This window comes from Leptosomus discolor, chromosome 3 (genome assembly GCF_034619465.1).
Source record: "Leptosomus discolor isolate bLepDis1 chromosome 3, bLepDis1.hap2, whole genome shotgun sequence".
In the NCBI taxonomy this organism is placed as follows: Eukaryota; Metazoa; Chordata; class Aves; order Leptosomiformes; family Leptosomidae; genus Leptosomus; species Leptosomus discolor.
In genome coordinates, this window is record NC_141393.1 from 34556116 (window position 1) to 34573845 (window position 17730).

At 39.1% G+C, this 17730-nt stretch overlaps 1 protein-coding gene across 1 annotated transcript in view; it reads left to right on the forward strand.

The window, feature by feature from the left end:
• Nucleotides 1–1466: 1466 nt before the first annotated feature.
• Nucleotides 1467–17730, forward strand: part of CDIN1 (CDAN1 interacting nuclease 1) — a 126739-nt gene continuing 110475 nt past the window's right edge. The window contains exon 1 of the mRNA XM_086462877.1: nucleotides 1467–1576. Coding sequence (XP_086319003.1) covers nucleotides 1476–1576 — 101 coding nt within the window. The 5' untranslated portion in view covers nucleotides 1467–1475. The remainder of the gene's footprint in view (nucleotides 1577–17730) is intronic.

The following is a 17730-nucleotide window of genomic DNA, read 5'->3' on the forward strand; positions in this document are numbered from 1 at the left end:
CTGTGGGGCAATAACGAGTTTCAAACATTTATATTTAGGCCATAGTACCAGAAATAGCTGTTCCCAGGAAGACTCCGGGTTCCAAACAAAACTCACCAAAATCCACGGAGGATCAAGTGATAGAAGGTTCATTAGGCATTTTCAATGAATTAGAAGCCAATCTCTCAAATATTCCTAAATGATTGACCCAGCTGACATACCCATGCTATTCGTTTTTCCTCAAAGTTCCAGATCTTGTACTTTTGCAAGAAACTTTGTAAAGTTTCTGGCTAAGATGCAGAAAAACACTTAACCTGTGATCAGAAACCTTTCAAGAGACAGAGCAAGTGAACAGAACCTAAAATCTGTAAAAAGAAAAAATTAAGTTCTTAAGTTTTAAAGCAAATTTCATGGATTAAGTGCCTGAAACCTCCAAGTTTAGACTCCAGTACCCTGTATATAGTTCATGAATGCAACTAAACTGAAATTCAAGAGAAAATTTATATTTCTCGATCAAACACATGGTCAATTCTCTTCATAACCCCTAGTTTTTACATGTTGTTTATCAAAGAGCATACCTACCTGCCAAGTTATTTAACACAGGTATTAAAAATGCCTATCATGGAAACTAAAGCTTGCAACATACTCACTGATATTTAAATGACATTTAGTAACATAATTTGCTTACGTTTAAGACCTAACAAACTTTGAAGTAAATCCAAGCACAAACTTGGATGGTTTTCTTCTACAATTAGCAGGAGCCATTTCCGTGTGGGCATGCAAGTCTGCAGGCCGCCGTTGGGCGCTGTCAGGACCCCCAGCCCCACTACTTCAGCGGTTATTTTTCCTTTAAAAGGCAAGAGATAGTCATTTCAGAGGGACTTTTGGAAGAGGCCTTGAAAAGTACACTTCACAGCCGTAGCACGGCAGGGCACACACACCCCGTTCCCGGGCTGGCTCTACCTCACGGCCCACCGCAGACCGCCGGCCCGCTCCGGCGCTCGTCGCTCCCCTCAGCTCAAGGCCGCCCAAGGCCACCCGGGTCCGTCCCGCCGGCTCCTTCCGCCCCCACCAAAGCAAGGGGCGGCTTGTGGAGCGCGAAAGCGGACACGTCCGCAGCCTTGCAGCGGCCGGCGCCCGTAGGCGAGGCAAAAGCGGCCGCCCCTGTGCGGAACGCGACGGCGGCGATAGCCCCACAGAACCGCCATTGCCGCGCGCTCCCTTCCCGCCCGAGCGTCTGCGCAGAGCCGGGCGGCGCGGGATGGCGGCTCTCCCCGCCCTCCCGGCCGGGCCACGGGGCGGAGCTGCGGGAAGCAGCGTAGGCGCCCCTGAACTGCGCTTGTGGCAAAGGGCGCCCCGGGGTTGCCGCCACCCCCACCCCCCCACCCCCCCATCACCGGCCTTCTGCCTCTCGCCGCGGCCGCGGTGCCGGAGCGGCGCAGCCCGCTCGGTCCCTTCGCCCCTCCCGCCGCCGCGCAGGCCCGGCAGTGCGAAGGATGAAGCTGAGCAAAGCCCAGTACGATGAAATAGCCCAGTTCCTGGGACAGGTGCAGCCCACCCGTCAGAGCCTGAGGCAGCTGAAGGAGAAGTTCCCTAGGTAAGTGCTTCCTGCCCTCCGCGGCCGCTGCCCGGCGCGGGGTGGGCGGCCCGGGCCCCGGGCGGCGGCCTGCGACCGCGCTGCGGGCAGGCGAGGGGCCGGAGGGGGCCACTCCGCCAGCTCCAACCGGTGCCCGCAGTTCCAGGCCCTGGACGGTACAAAATCACTTGGATACGCACACGGTCATCGGCGGCAAGCGACGGCTCGCCGAAGGTCCTGCTAGGAGCAGAGTGCTGCTCGCTCTCTGTGACCTGGGAAGTTGGCACAAAATAAAGAGCACCCCACCACCCCCACCCCCCCCCCCCGCCATGCCACACGTCTAAATAAAGGCTCTCGGGTCACTTCATGAGGCTCATAAAACACGAAGTAGATCTCCAGCGTTAAGGCTTAGGCTGTTCCTCTGTGCCTAAGAGCAGGGGCCACATCCGGCCTGCGACACCACTGCCCCTGCAGCTTAAGGAGAAGGGGCTTCCTGGCCCTGTAGTGCTTTACGTGGTGCTGCTTTCCAGTTGAAGGCTGGAAAAGGGTTCGTCTTCTTACATATGAGCATTCAGCTGCTTCCTCGTCTAAGCTGAGTTCGGAATTGTTGAAGACATTTGCATAGGCTAGAATGGAAAGGTGTACGTGACAGGGTATGCTTCCTGTGCTGATCTTCATTGCCAAAATTTGCTTACCACCAACAACAGTGGAGTTGTAGAAGACGTTGCAAGGTTTTCATCTTTTTTTTCAGGTTTGAGGAAGGATTACTAGATCTGAATTGGACAGGAAACTAAATCGGGTTCTGTGCGGGAAGAAGTGGTGCTGTCTCTAAAATCACCAGAAATAATACAAAAAAATGTATTTTTTTTTAACTGCTGCGCTTACTTTTGTGAGAGAGAGAAATGAGTAAAACAAAAAATCATTCCCATGTTTCCTGAGTGAGCCTTGCTTGTTTTACCACAAGTATGGCTAAGGAAACTGAAGCTGTGTGTAACTTGAGTAAGTGGATGAAGAGTCAACATTAACTTAGGCTTTTAAACTGTCCGGTGAAATCTTTTCCTTTTCAGGAAAGTGTGTAATGTAGTTAAAAATCAAGCTGAGGGAATACAGAGAGGAAATGATGTTAAAGCAGTGTGATTGGTTCAGTGAGTGCATTGAGTTGCATGGTTGGGAACCCAGCTCACCTTGCACAGTACTTCTGCAACTTGGGAAACCACTTACTGTGGCAGCATAAGTCTAAGGAGCTTAGACTTGGCTTTATCACTTTGGTGCTAATGAAATTAGAGTGTGTGTATATATGCATGCATACATGCACATGTTCTTTTTCTAGTCTCCTTATAAAGCTGTTGAAAGAAGGTTAGAATTTGGGTGGGTTTACCAGGTCAGTCGCTGTGTGTAGGAACCCCCTTCCAAGGCAGATCTACAGGGACATGAGTATCTGTAATACGGAAAGTAAGTTTGTCGGGAAAGGACCAGGCCTTTCTGCTGATACATTTTGCTTCCCAGTCCACTCCTTTGATGCTGCAAAAGTTCCATTGACTCCTCGGTTTCAGAACTTGATGACTCCTGAAAAACTATGTACTAATAACAATGTAGAGTTATATCAGGAACAAAATATGGTTTTTGTAAAGCAGCTGGCTCAGGTGTGGCGCACACTGAAAAGCAGAGATTAGCTATAGTAGTTGCTTCCATGATTTGCTCGCTAAACATACTGTTAAAAAAACAGGCAGTCTCTATAACGGTTATCTTGTAGAAGAGGCCAGCTGCAGAGATTTGTAAACTCATGTGCCATCTTAAGTGCAAAAGGGGAGGCTTTTTCAATGATGTGTTATAACTGTGGAGTAAGTTTCTTATATCTAGAACCTGTGTCATTCTCTTCTAAGACAAGAAGGGTCTGATTGGATTTTTTGGCCACTTTTTTTTCTTTATGAAAGCCAAAATCAAACAAGCCAACATCCCATCCCACCCCACCCCAACTTTCTAATTCAGTCTTTTTAAAAAAATATTCCAGAATCTGTCATGGCACTTGCAATGTGATGAAGGTGTCCATAACCAGTCTGTTATTATTATATGGTAACAGTTGCTGATTTAAACTGGGAAGTACTAATATCCATAATAGCTGCTTTCACCTTGCACTTTCAGTCTTTTCCCAGGAAGGATCAGTATTCTGCTGGTAATGCAATACATAAATTGACAGGTTTTGAGTATTTCTGCTGCCTACTGCCTCACAGATCTTGAGTCTTTGGATTTCTGCGTTAATCTGCTCAGGTTCTTTTCTAATATTGTCTTATCTGTTGGTTCCTCCCTTGTCTGTTGTGTTTCTTGAAGACTCGCAGTTTATGCTCCTTATTTATATAAAGTACCTTTCACACTTTGTTAGGGGCCTGCTCTTGTTCTGCCATTACGCCTCAAGAGTAATTTATAATTTCCGTAGAACTATTGCCACAATTTACTGTGTATAGATATGCTATGTGGTGGCTGCTAACATGACCTGTGAATCTAAATAATTTTTTAACAGGGTAGTTTGTTCTTTACTATTATTGAACTACTTCAGCAGGTGAGATTACTACTTCAAAAGGGTGTTGCCATGTGATTTATTAATTATCAAATAGTCAAAATTAGACTGCTTCTAATACTGTTTGTAAGTACCTTTATACAAGCACTGAAACATTTGTTTTATTTTTTTACAATCCTGTAACATTACAGGCAATGTGGATTTAGTCTACTTTGCTTAAAATCCAGTTATTTTGCAAAAACAGAAACTTGGGAATCAAGGTGTTCTTTTCCTGTTAGTGCTGCACTTTGGATTCTGTGCTTGGCAATTAACAATTATTTATTTATTTATTCTTAAGGTATTTGTTACATGCTTAGCAGTTGTCTTCTGTGTTCATGTTTGACAGCAGGATTTTTGGATGACCTGAGGATTATCAGAATGTAATTACAAGGACTAAGCATGATAAATCTCTGCAAGTACTGGATCACTGATAAATAGTTCCTTTGAGTTTCTTGAAATATACACCACTGGACTGATAATTCTGTATGTTCTGTGTTGTGCTCTTCTAAAGTGTACCAGCTTTTTTGCTTTGTTTCTCACCTGAATTTATCTACTTGCTAATAATTTGTGCTTTTCTTCATAACTTCTGTATTTTGTTCTTCTGCCTTCTCTTCAGCCACAGGCTCATGTTCTTCTGTGATACTGTTCTTAATGAAAGCTAATGTCTAAATTGAATTACCCATTATAGGACTAGTTGTAGGAAATGTAGGGTATTGCAGGAAACGCTTTGAGAAAGTGACAATCTATTTCTTTTCAGTGCTTGTTTCTCTCTTAAATAGTAGTTAGAGCTGCCAACAAGTGGAATCTTCTGCATAAGGATCACTTAGTGTTACCTGTTTAGGGTGACAAGATGTGGGTTAGACCTGTAAACTTTTAACTGTACTAAAAGACTATTTTAACTTGTCCAGAAGGTCCAGCTTCTAAGGGTGTGATTCATACCCAAGCTAATATTCTAGTACTTCAGTTTAGTTGTTTCCAGAGGGAAAAAAAAATAAAAATCTCCATTCTTCTGTATGTGGCAGAATACATAGCTTCTCTTCAGAAACTTTTCCTGAAGCTTCTTACTAATAGAACAGGATTGACAAATGACTGCACCCTTCTCAGACCTATACCTTGTACGTATTTTGCAGCTGTTCTTCATGTCCAGTTCTGATTGAATATTACAGTTTTCTTGATTGAATCTTCCTCTGGTCTCTACCAAGCTTTCTAAGGGTGTAAGGTTTGCTGACCCGATTCATTATGGTACTATCTTGTTTTCTTTTTCTGCAGAGTTTTTCCTGGTTTGGTTTCTGTTCTGAATCTTTGACTTACTTACACTAAGTTGTGCTTGAATTGGGGATTCCAGAAACTTTCTGACAGTGCATGTTGGCTCAGTAGGGTTGCATCTTTTAGAGATTCCAAAACCCATGCTTTTCAAGTTCTTGCATTGATCTGTTGTGAAACATGTTTCATCCATCTAGGAGTGCTATGTTCTTCCATAACACAATTAGTGCAGTCTGTATTGTTTCTCTTCCTTACTTAAAGTCGTTAAACAAACTCAGTGCCTCTAGCCCAACTTCCCTTTCAGTACCTTCACTTTTATTCCTGTAAAAGAAGCATTCTTTTTTGAGCCTATCTGAGTGCAAACTGTGTTTATAGAGAGTTTCAAAGTACTCGGATTTCAAAGTATGAGAATTTATAGCAGCTCCTCCGTGCAGGTCTTCACTTTTCTTCCGTGCATCTGTTCAAAGAAGTTCTATCCTATTTGTGTCCCTTCTGTGAAAGCTTCCTTCATAGTGATCAGGAAGAGCCTTTCTTACAGCAGAAAGGTAAGGGAAGTTGAGATAAATGTGAGAGAACTTCTTCCTCACCATCCCTTTTCCTTTTTTTTTTTTCCAATAAGCAAGAGAAAAACGTGATGCAGAGGTTCATTCTGATATACTTGATATTTGAGTATGGATATCTGGTTTTAACATATGTAACTTCATGTCTGATCGTTGGAATGCACGAAGTTTTTGTTCCCAAAGCATATAAGTGATGCATGTTCCTCTACATTTGTGACCTGTCTTCTTCATTACTTAATATCACTTCAGGTTTTACACACATTTTCAGTAATTAAGTTGTTATTTCTGCAAATTACTGATAGCTTTAAATGACACTGGGCCTGGAAAGCATCCCAACAAGATTTTTCATTTTTTTTAAAAAATGTATCTGCATTGTAATGTCTCATAATGTAAATTGGAAAATATAATCTGTTTATTATTTGCTGATTTTTATCACTTCCTCAGTGATGGTTCATACTGAAACAAAGGCCCTAAAGAAGTTTAAATGTATGGCATCAATGTTATTCCTTTTACCAGCTGCTTAAGACTGAGACGTTTTTTCCTTCCTCTTTTCCTCTTTGGTTTTTAGAGTTGGGGGAAGATAGGCCTCTTATTTTCTTCTTTCAGCCAGTTTTATTTACAAGGAAATATGTTGCTTTTTCATGAATAATTTCATTCCACCTTTGTGCTATTGCTTAGATTATGAAGCAGTACTGATAAGACCAAGATGGTTGCGGTGGGAAACAGAAAGGTAAAACTGCTCCTCTCTTTCATCTCCTTCTTTTTTTTTGTTGTTGTTTTTGGTTTGGTTTTGTTTTGTTTTGGTTTGGTTTTGGTTTTGGTTCCATTTCTGTCTTCTGGTACCTGCTGCTAACAGTAGCTGCTGCTAATGGAGCCTGGAGGTGGAGTCAAGGTGGAAGGAGAATTCTCTGCCCTCTGCTCTAGTGCTCCTTGGAGCTGCTGTTGCCCAGGAAGTAGGAGAGTGAAGCTTGAGAGCAGAGGGCAGCTAGCTGTCTACATGGATTTCAGAGCTCTAGGCTCAGGACTCAAGCACAGGTGTGTTAGGGAAATCTTACCTATGAGGAGGCAACCTACTGGTGTATGACACTTCAGTTGCACTGTCTTCTGCCTGGAAGGGCTCTTCTCACAGCAAAACTGACATAATTCTTGTAATTTCTCCTGCTCTCCCTGCGCTTTTGAATAGTTGGTTAGTTATGTTGGAAAGCAGAGGAACTAGGTAGGCTGTTTTTCTTTACTCTGCAAACACTGATCTAGGAAATCTTGTTTAGAAAGTTGCCTTTGTGCCTATGAGTGCTAGAAACTTATTTCTTTTGTTTTTTTAAAAAAAAGTATAAAGGCACATTTTAAGCTCCCTTTGCTTTTCTGTATTCTCACTACTTAACAGTGCCTATATGAACCACCTCATTGATTTCAGTAGACCAGCTCATGAGAGAAAAGAAAGTGGACATTAGTAGGTGATGCAGAGACTTGGAGGGAGATGCTAAATGGCTGTTGGTATATTTCCACCCTCTCTATTTTGAAGTGGCACATACTTTGCACTAGTGTACTGTGCTTAAATGATTTGGAGCATATAGCTAGAGGAGCTAGGAAAAAAGTAGAATTTTTAAAGTTTTGTATTTCTTTTTTTCTTCTTTTATGTTAGACTTCAGAGTGAACAAAGTTTTACACTACTGTTTGGTTTTGTCTATTATATGTAGCAAAAGCCAATATAATTTAAAATTTGTTAAGTACTTGAAGCTGCATTTAACCTTACAGGTAAACAGATTGATAATAAGAGATGAGGAAGAGGTCTTGGCTAATTCTTTGAAAAGAAAATTAACAATATACAAGTTTTCAGAAATGACCTACAATAAAATGTAGCATATTCAAAATAATCTTAAAAGGAAATAAAAATTTACTGTACCAGGTAATTATGTGAGCTCTGAACTGATATTGTTCCCTTTGGAAAGATGTTCTCGCTATTTGAACCCTTGGTAGGAAATGTACTGTAAGATACTACGTCTTGGATAGGCTAAGCCAGAGGGCAGCACAGGTTTTCTCTTTTCACTGAAATGCCAGTGAACAAGCCTGAAAGAACTTGTAACTAGTTGGACTTGGTATATCTTGCTAAAAAACTGATTCCTTATGCTATGACTCTAAATAGGAAGGATACTAATCCTCCCCTGTAATACAAAGTATTGTGTGACAGAAATTAACTAAATTAGTGTGTAACTCAGAAGAACTTTGTCTCCTCCATTATTTATTACATTCAATGTAAGATACTTATTTAAAAGCCAGCTATTGATAGCAGTGGAAGCTTTCAGAGTAGAATGGGGAATACAGTTTTGCTCAGTTTTGGGGCTCTCCAATACCAACATACAGGATTTAGACAGAAGATTCTTAACATTGGCACATGTAAATTCTAGGTCTTCAGGACATGGGTCCCTTCCGGATTTGTGTGGAAAGAGAAGGAAAGGGATTGTGGTCCATCCTAGCAAAATGCAAAGTTGTTTTAAAGGTTAGTCTTGAAATTTTGCTTGAAATACACAACCGAAATTAAGGTTGTACTTTCTGAATTCTCAAGTACCGGTAAGTCTCTTCCTTTTCTCTTAACCTTTATCCTTTCCAATACGGGAAGTGCTACTATATGGGAGTACAGTGCATTTCATTAAAAAAAATAATCACACGGAACAGGACTTACTACATTTGTGAAATTCATTTTGTCTGAGTAAAGGGAAAGCCTTTTTGGCCTTGAGGAATTTATACAAACCACTTAGAAGCCAGTACTATATCCTTTGATGATTTGATGGTGATATACAATGATTTAAAGGGGCCTCTTAAAGCAGATGTGGAAATTAGTTCCCTATAATTTGAAAATGCATTCTGAGTCTATTGTAGCTGTGTGTTAGGTGCTCTTGTTTAATATAGAAGAAAAGAAAGGTATAGGAAAAGAAAAAGAAAAATATAGAGAAAAGAAAAAGAAAAAAGGATAGAAAAAAGAAAAAAGAACAAGAAAAGAGAAAAATATAGACAAGAGGGAAAAGAGAGAAAATGCAGGAGGAAAAAAGGGAACAAAAAAGAAATAAAAAGAAAAAAGAAAAGGAGAACAAAAGGGAAAATAAATCAGGAAAACAAAGAAGGAAAAAAGATAAAAAGGGAAAGAAAAAAGGGAAAGAAGGAGAGGAAGAAAGAAAAAGAAAGAGAAAGACAATACTTTTGTATGTCAAAGCTGGGGGGCTTGTCTTGGTTACAGTGTACGTTACTGTGTTGCTTCTTGAAGTTTAGTTTGGTTGTAATTTTTGCCACTTCACGAATTCTGTGGTTGTGATAATCACCAGTAGGATAGGAATATAAGTCTTGTGGCACTGTTTTTTCTAAGTATTTCATTCTAAAGGAAGCTTGGTGTCATCAGACAGACCAACAGATGTCTGTAGATTTAAGGGCCAGATTATGGTGGTTGTTAAGGGAGGATGAAGTGGAAGTTTTAACACTGACCATATGTGCATTTTAATTGACTTGTAGATTTTAGGATACCATTATAATCATGTTGCTTGTACTTAAGGACAGTGGTGATAAAAGTTTTAATTCTTGATTATATTTCCAAAACAGTTCTGTACTGTATCATTCTCTTGACACCTGCAAACAAGTCTAGGCTAGAGTTTTACGAGCAGAGGGGATTTGCTACATCAGAGGGGAAAATATTTTATTCATGTGTTGTTTTTTGGACAATCATATTCTGGCCTATATTACAATGGCACGATAAATTGCTGAATACACTGTCTGCTGAATACGACCTCACCATGAAAAATTTGATGCATTAGAGTAGGAAAGGTTGGAATATATCAACCTTAGCTGACAAGGGACTTTGAATTTTGACCTAACACAGATGACCTTTGTGTGCAATAAAAGTGAGTTTAATCTCCAGGTCAAGGTTGAGGTGAACAGTAGGGCAATGTGGATTGGTTCGTGCTGGCTATGGCTAGATCACACCTAGCGAGCAAAGAAATCCAAGGTCTTTGCATTTCAGAGTAACCTAATGCTTATTTACCTACAGTTTACTCATACCTGTTATACCACCTTACAAAAACTGTGCTGTACTGCAGGCAGCTAACTTTTCAGCAGCTGTGGGCTAACTCATTTGAAGCTCAATGTTTCAGAATAAGAAATGTGAGCTACATATATTCTACTCCTATAGCTCATTGAATAGGTAAGCTAAATAAAATTTCTCCTCTAGCATGTAGAATAAAGACTGTCAAGTATATTGCCTTGCTATGAAAAGGGCAAAATCTAGCTTTATTTCTTTGACAGCTAACCTGTCTTTGGAACATCGGAAGTTTATTCCTAAGTGGCTTATGCTTTTAAGAGGAACACAATTAAGAGAGCTCTGATATGTTTCACTAGGCAAATACAAAGAAAACGGATCCTTTTGAGCACTCCTTTGCTGTAAAAGGTATTTGATCAAAGAAGCTAAGTTACAAAATGTTTTGTGGGTTGTCTAGGTTACATAATAAAGACATATAGATGAATTTAAATAAAAGATTGTTGTGTTTTATAGTAGTCACAAACAAAATCTGTCTTTTTAACTGGCTGATGTTCCAGGAGTGCTATTTTGCTAACATACTAACGGTACATGCACTGAATACTTTACGCAGATAAGAGTGATAGCGGTGGTGGTGTTGGAAGGAGGGGGCAGGAGGGAGTTCTCTTTAAATCAGCCAGGAAAAAAAAAAGTTTAAGACTAATGGAAAGAACCTCTACTCCTTTAATAGAGCCTGCAAAATATATTCTCCAGGACTGATCAGCTCTGAAGGCTCTAGAGGTTTGATGATTGGAATGGCAGGAAATCACGCTTTCAGGACATAACGAATTGACTAGGCCATCCATCATTTGTTAGCATGCGCTGAAACACTGGGTTTGTGTGCAGAGGTCTGTGATTTAGTAAATACTTGGGAGATGAATAGAGCTTACACACAAGGGAAGATATTGCTGTCCTTCAGCAGTCTTAGACACAGATCCCTGCTGAGAAGGCCGTCTGACAGCAGCTCATCAGTAACTGGCCTGTCACAGTCAGTGATGCCCACCAGCCATCCCCAGTATATTAAATGCATTTTTAATATCTGCTTCAGTAGATTTAATGAAGAAAATTTAGTTTCCATACTCTGATCACTGCTTCCTCAAGTGTTTTAAAGCATTGAGTGAAACACTTCCAAGAAAGGAACTGTGCTGGTATCTGGAGGAGTTGATTGAAAATGAAAGTGAAACAGAATGCAAACAGGAGTGTTACTATCCAGAGTTTCCTTAAAGCAAAACAAAAATGTTTGGAAAAAGCAGTGATCTTCTTAGAAACAATTGATCCTCCTGCAGAGGAACCTTATGCAGCAGGCTGTACAGCAGCAGAGAAGCAGTGCAGGAAAAGGTGTGGGCACAGTGGATCTGTTTAGCGTGGCTGGCCTTGCCAAAAGGCATAATTGTATTTCCTACGCTTTCAGATGTCAGTACTTGAATCAGATCATCATTCTGTCCAGCTTTCAGAGTCCTGAGAAGATGGTGGCTAAGAATGGAAGGAATGAAATAGATCACATTTTTAATAACTAACATAGATTTTGGGTTGGTTTTGGTGATTTTGCAAGGGATGCAGTTAGCGAAATTCATTGTAGCATTCCATGGTATTATTTAAACTGATGTAGGCAGCAAATAATAAGACACAATGGAAAACAAAACTTCTGTTGTTTTTATAACTTAGCAGGCTCATTGAGAGTTATTCTATACTGACATTCAGCTTGTAAGGATTGTACGGAATTATTTTTTTGACTTTGTAGCAAATGCTAAGATCTTTTGCTGTCCGTATTATAGAGATGAACTTCATAGCCATTTGAATTTCCTGGGAACTTCAGGGAAAACTTCTGTTTACATAAAGGCAAATACGTTGGTTTTCTTTTTCTAATGAGATTCAGTGCTTACGATATTTACTTTAGGAGAGCAAGACAAACAACTCAATTTTGTTGCAAACATCTATTGGAAACATTCACTTCTTGAGCTTTTTTTCCCTCAGAAATCCATTCTGTGTTCACAGAAGAGAAAGCAAGTGTCAAATGAGACCTATAAATTTGATTCTTGTGTGTGTCAAAACAGTAATGTATTAAATGCATATCATTATAAAAATTTAAGAGGTGTCCTAAACACTTAGATTTTTATAACACATGACAATATTAAATAATACATTTTCTTGTTAGCATCTGTTTGCTGTCATTGTTGGCAGGACCTATGATTTATTACTTAAATTAATGACTACAACCATTTTGGTCCTGATATATGCCCCATAGCTTATCACATCACTTAATAAAATAGCATATATGCTTCTATGAAAGTCATTTTTTTAATTGTTTATTCCTTTAAGTTCCTGGTGAAAATACTGTATCTGTTTGCAATGTGAAAGTCTCAGAAGCTTGTATTGTACTTCAAACTGAGTGAAATAATGGTAAAGATTAATTTCTGTAAGAATATGGAATACAGTAACTGATTCTACTAAAATTGTCTTCTAAGTCAGGCCTGATAGAGTATTGTTACCAAAAAAACCCCAACAGCACTGGAAGAGGAGTGGAAAACTACTGCTCTGTTTTCTTCAGATCCAGTGATGGTTAAAAGCCTTGTTGATTTGTTTGTTTGGCTGATTGGTACCATACAAGTAGATTCCCATTGGCATGCTAAGATTTCACGCTCTATCATTAGTTTTCAACTTGTGTTTCATGGAGTCCTTGTTGTCCCTGGACTTCAAATGAAGAATTCGAAGTAAATTAAGTTTTTGTCAGCAGGCTTAAATTTTCCAAACAGGAATCTATGCCTGTTGTGGGAAAAATGTTTTGGTTTCTGAACCCCTTAGGTTGGAAACTTCTGTTTTGTCAGCAACTAAAGCATTTTTATCTATCTTATGGTTTCTTTTGATGCGTTTTTTTAAAAATTGTGTTATCCATAAAGTTTTGAATGTGGTAGTGATATGAATGGGATATATTATCCTTTCCAGTGCACACTCCAGGATATCCAATAGCATGATTGATAGTGACAATCTCATTGCTTTATGCTGGAGAATTCTTGAACTTCAGTCCCCTGCTTTATCCTTCTCATCTCAATAGGATATTTAAGCAAGTATTGCTGTCTGTCCAGACTGGCTTCAGGTCAGGTGCTGAAGAGGACTTTATTTGGGGGTAAATGTCCTCTATTGGCATATCTGTATGTAGGCCTGCAAGGTCTTGGAAGCATTTGATAACATTGATTCCCAGATACCTCCAGAAACTTAAGCACTGAATGAAAATGTCCTGAGATAGCACACATTCTTCTTCTACAGAAAGCAGAATGTTGTCAAAGATTTCTTTGAGTAAGACTCATGTGATAACAAAGGTAGTCTCTTTTGTAATGCAACCTGTCTGAAACTGATTCAAAGACAACATAAAAACTATGACCAAAATGGATATAATACGTCTGTGACTGAATTAATATAAAGGGTCTTTTGGAGTTCCTCATTGTTAATTGAGGACCCAGACAGCAGTAAGCACACCATGTATCTCTGTTTCCAATTGTGGATGGCTAGGAGGTGGCAGAACTTCTTATCAGTCCAGTATTGATATTGGTAACGTCCAGTTCTTTAGTGTACTCCTTGTGTCGAATGCAGATGTGCATGATGAGGCTACAAGTGGTGCAAAGTACAATAACTAATAGCCAGAGAGTGAGTGTAGGTTCCTACAGATGAAAATGGTCTTGAACATTAGCCGTTTCCAACATTAATATAAAATTCATGTTGTCAATGCAGCTGTTCTTCAGTTTTCAACACAGCTGAGCAATGGCTTTCTAGACAAGCACATTATCTTGGATACACAAAATATAAAAAGATAAAAATAACTCATAAGCTAGATTTCTGGTTCTCACAGAGCTGAAAAAGGAAGATTTCCTTTGACCACTTGGCAGGTACTCCAATAGGCCAAGCAAGTTCCATTCCAAATACAATGTTTAATGACCTCATTTCAATGAGTTATCTGAAACAGGAATATGTTTTTCTTTATCCTTTTATGTTTTCCTTTATCCTATTATCAGAAACAGGAGAATTTAATTATTGGCCAAAAAGAGAGTTGAACTACATTTTTTTATCTCATTTGTATTGTGTTCCTTAGACACCAGTGGTCTGAGAGAGAAAAAGGAAAATGGTCCTTTATGGAATAAATTCATGGTCTCAATCTAAATACTTTTCTAGCCATATCTATCTGTTCGGTATGTCCTCTAAGTGCAGAGCATTTTTTTTCCAAGCAAATCCCATTGGTTGCCCAACAACTATTATCCACAAGCTTCCTGCTTACACTTTTTGTTTTAATTTACTGTTTAGACACAGACCTCACCAGTGACAGGAAATCATTCTTACACATTATTATTTTTGTGGTTTTGAGGTTTCTGGATAGAGAATTTTGTCCGTTTATCTGCGCATATATGCTTGCCATTCTAACATTTTAAATCTCAATAATTTAAAAGTATTATTCATAGGTTTCAGCTATTGTGTAGTAATTAATATATTTCTATGTAGACAGGCTTGGGTTGGTCAACATGTATCACATGTTAATTGTTTGCTTTAGTTCATTTTGTAATTCTTAGCTTTTTAGTCTTGTTATCAAAGAGATAGATATATATATATATCTCAATGGAACTTTGCATTACTGGATCAGGATGTTTACTGAAATAACCAGTTGAAATTATTAAAATATCCAGTGGAAAGCAACATGCTTAGTTTAATGTGCTTCTGAATATTGAATGCAAGTAAAATGGTATATAGACATGGAGACATTTGTTATATTTTAGTATATGAAGCAATAGCTGTGTAAACCTTAACCTCGTAATTTTGCGAGTTCCACTTTATCTTGTAGCTGTAAAAGGTAATCAAAATAAGTCAGGGAAGATGAAGAAACATTTTCTAGGGCTTTCTGTATGCTTTCAGAAGTAGCACTTGATCCATGAAATTTTAGTAAGCATATTAAATAATACAATATGATGTGCAACGTGTCAGGTCTGATAAATTATTTTGTATAGGACATTTATACAACATATGGTGAGCTGCTATGTGAACAGCTTAATGACTAAATTATGTTAATCTTTCTTGCCATATTTACTTTTCATTTTAAAAAAGGCATTTTCAAATTTTTATTTTACTTTTTTGCTCACGGGTAGATATAAGAAAGGTGTAGGTCATCTCTGAGAAGCCGTGACAGTGATCCAAGGTTCCTCAGCTGTGCAGTGTACATAACACAGATGTTGGGAGAGTCATCTGTCAGCTATGCCTCTCCTATGGAGTTAAAGTTCTAGGGGGAAAAGAATTCGACACAGTGCTGTCACTGTTACATTTTCACAATAGAAGAGCATGCAAATATTCAACCTCCTGCTTAGCAGTAGTGCCCTGTCTAATGTCTGTGCTGGTTAGAATAAAAAAATAGTGGGTGCATCTAGGGCTCATAGATCTGACAAAGGTCATGCTATGCTGGGCATTTGAATTGGAAATTGTCTGGACTTAGATTTTATAAAGCTCCCACTGTTGTCGGGGAAAATTTCAGCAGGGTTTTGTCCCTGGAGAGGCCTCTTAGGCCCTTTTCTGTCCTATGAATGAATTTAGATGTGAGGGTTTCTCCTGCCTTAAAACTGTTAAGTTCATTTTGCATACATCCCCAGAGAGAAAAACTGGCAGATGCTTTTGTCTTGGAAGTGTTTAAAAGAAAACTGCAGAACAGGAACAAGGGAGAGAAGGGGCCCTGTGCGGAGTCCCAGAACATTTTGGAAATGGCCAATATGCAGTTTTCATCAGTACTAAGGCGGGGCGCAATATGGTGCCTGTAGCTCACTAGGGAATATGAATGTTGATTAAGCATACTCCCAGGCTTTGAAATCCTGAAAGCAGTGTCAGAATAATGGATGTTGAGCAAATGTCAAGCATTTGTTAATTTCTCTGTTATTTGGAGTTTATCTACCATGATCAATCAAATAAACTAGTGCTTCTCTGTTGTGGCATGTGTCATTGATATGGTGATTAGGTGGCTTGAGAGGCCTTCTGCCTTTTTTTTTTAGGTTTCTTTTTTTTTTTTTTAAATCCAGGTAACATTACGTATGAACAGCCATAACTTTAAGTTAAAGATTTGTTTGCAGTTGGTTTAGTGGAAAGTGGTGCATTAACAAAATAGTTAGGGATACTGAGAGAAAAAAATATTTTCATATCTGCTGTGCTAAAAATTACATTCTTGCCATTTTTTCCATTCGTGGCCTTAAAGCTTTACTGGGGAAGGAGTAGTTACTTCTAAATGAAAGCTGAAAGAAGAAACTTACTTAATTTTAAAAGAAGTTTGAAAAAAAGGATATCCACCCCAAATTAGTATTAGTTTATGGCTTAGCCCCCTTCTTCCCTCTAAATCTTTTGGTTTCTATAAACCAGGTCTTGGCATTCCTATTTTTGGTTGGGAAACATGTTCAAATGCCCTTTAGTTAAAAGTGGAGGGGGGTGACTGGCTCTTTTATAAAGATGCACACTCTTTTGTAAGAATATGTTAGAGAAGTTGTTAGTTACTGACTGACAAGCAGAAACGTAAACAGTCCAGTTCAGAATATATTTTTTCTCCAACTTCTCAATTTCCACTGTCTTCTGATGTCCTAGTTCTGCTCATTTGCCACTCTTAGAAGCTAGGTAACACACAAAGCCCTGATACTTAAATGCGAAGGACAAATGAAAAATAATCTGAAGGGGAAAAAGGCACTGTAGCCTTTGCTGCTTTACTATAATATATAAAAACGTAAAAATGGGAAACGATAGCATTGGGATGTTTTGTGTGAGGCCTTTATGAAAGCTGCCTGAAGGATATTAACAGTCAAATTTCACTGAATTCTGGTGAAGTTTAGTTACACCCTTCTCATGCATTTTTTTCTTTTTTTTTTGGTAAAGTCTGGTCCTTATGTGCTTAATGTAAAGACGGCAATGTATATTTTTCTTACGTTTTTGACAACTCCCAGAAATTTAAGAAGTGTCAGTGAGTCATGCCTTATGACTTGATGCACGTTGAGGTCATCTTCAGTTTATTTTAACATAGACGAAATGTTTTGATGCCGAACCAGTTTTTCTTCTTCCTTGGCTTCCATGTTTATTTACCAAGACCTCTGGGCCCATTCTACCAAGACAGGTCAAATTTTGGTGCTTCATGGAGATGGTGCTTTATGGTGAACCTGTTGACTGTTTACATCAGAAATGATCGCATTCGATTGGTGCATGGAATAAGAGATCTCCTGGAAACCCAACCTTTTCTGCAGTGCTGCAGGAAGCAAAGCATGTAGTCATTGTATGAATTTTCAGAGCAGTGCAAAGAACACAAAAAATAAACCCTCTGGAAAGAGGAGGAAGGGAAAGTAAAATCCTGTTGGTAGGGGTGGAAAAGAAGGTTAGAGAAGTTTTAGGGTAGGATAATGTAATATTATGATCACCTCCTGTCAGATGTTCCCTTCATATTTCCTGCCAGTTGTAGGTAGACAACTTTTTAAAAGAGAGTGCTGGAAGACCGCTACTAAAAAGGAACAACTGGGTTTCCTTCTTAGTGTGTTTCTGCCATCTTTACAATGGGAAGTAAATTAGTTTATTCCCTGTATGGCACAGTGAGCTATACCCCTGGAGCTGAAAGTAGACTTTGTAAATATCTACATATATGCTAGAATAACTTATATATACAAGGCAAAGTACTGCACTGTCAGCTAGGTAGATAGACAAGAATTATTCTGTTTTCTTCTTTCGTTTTCTCATTATGAGTAGCTTTAAA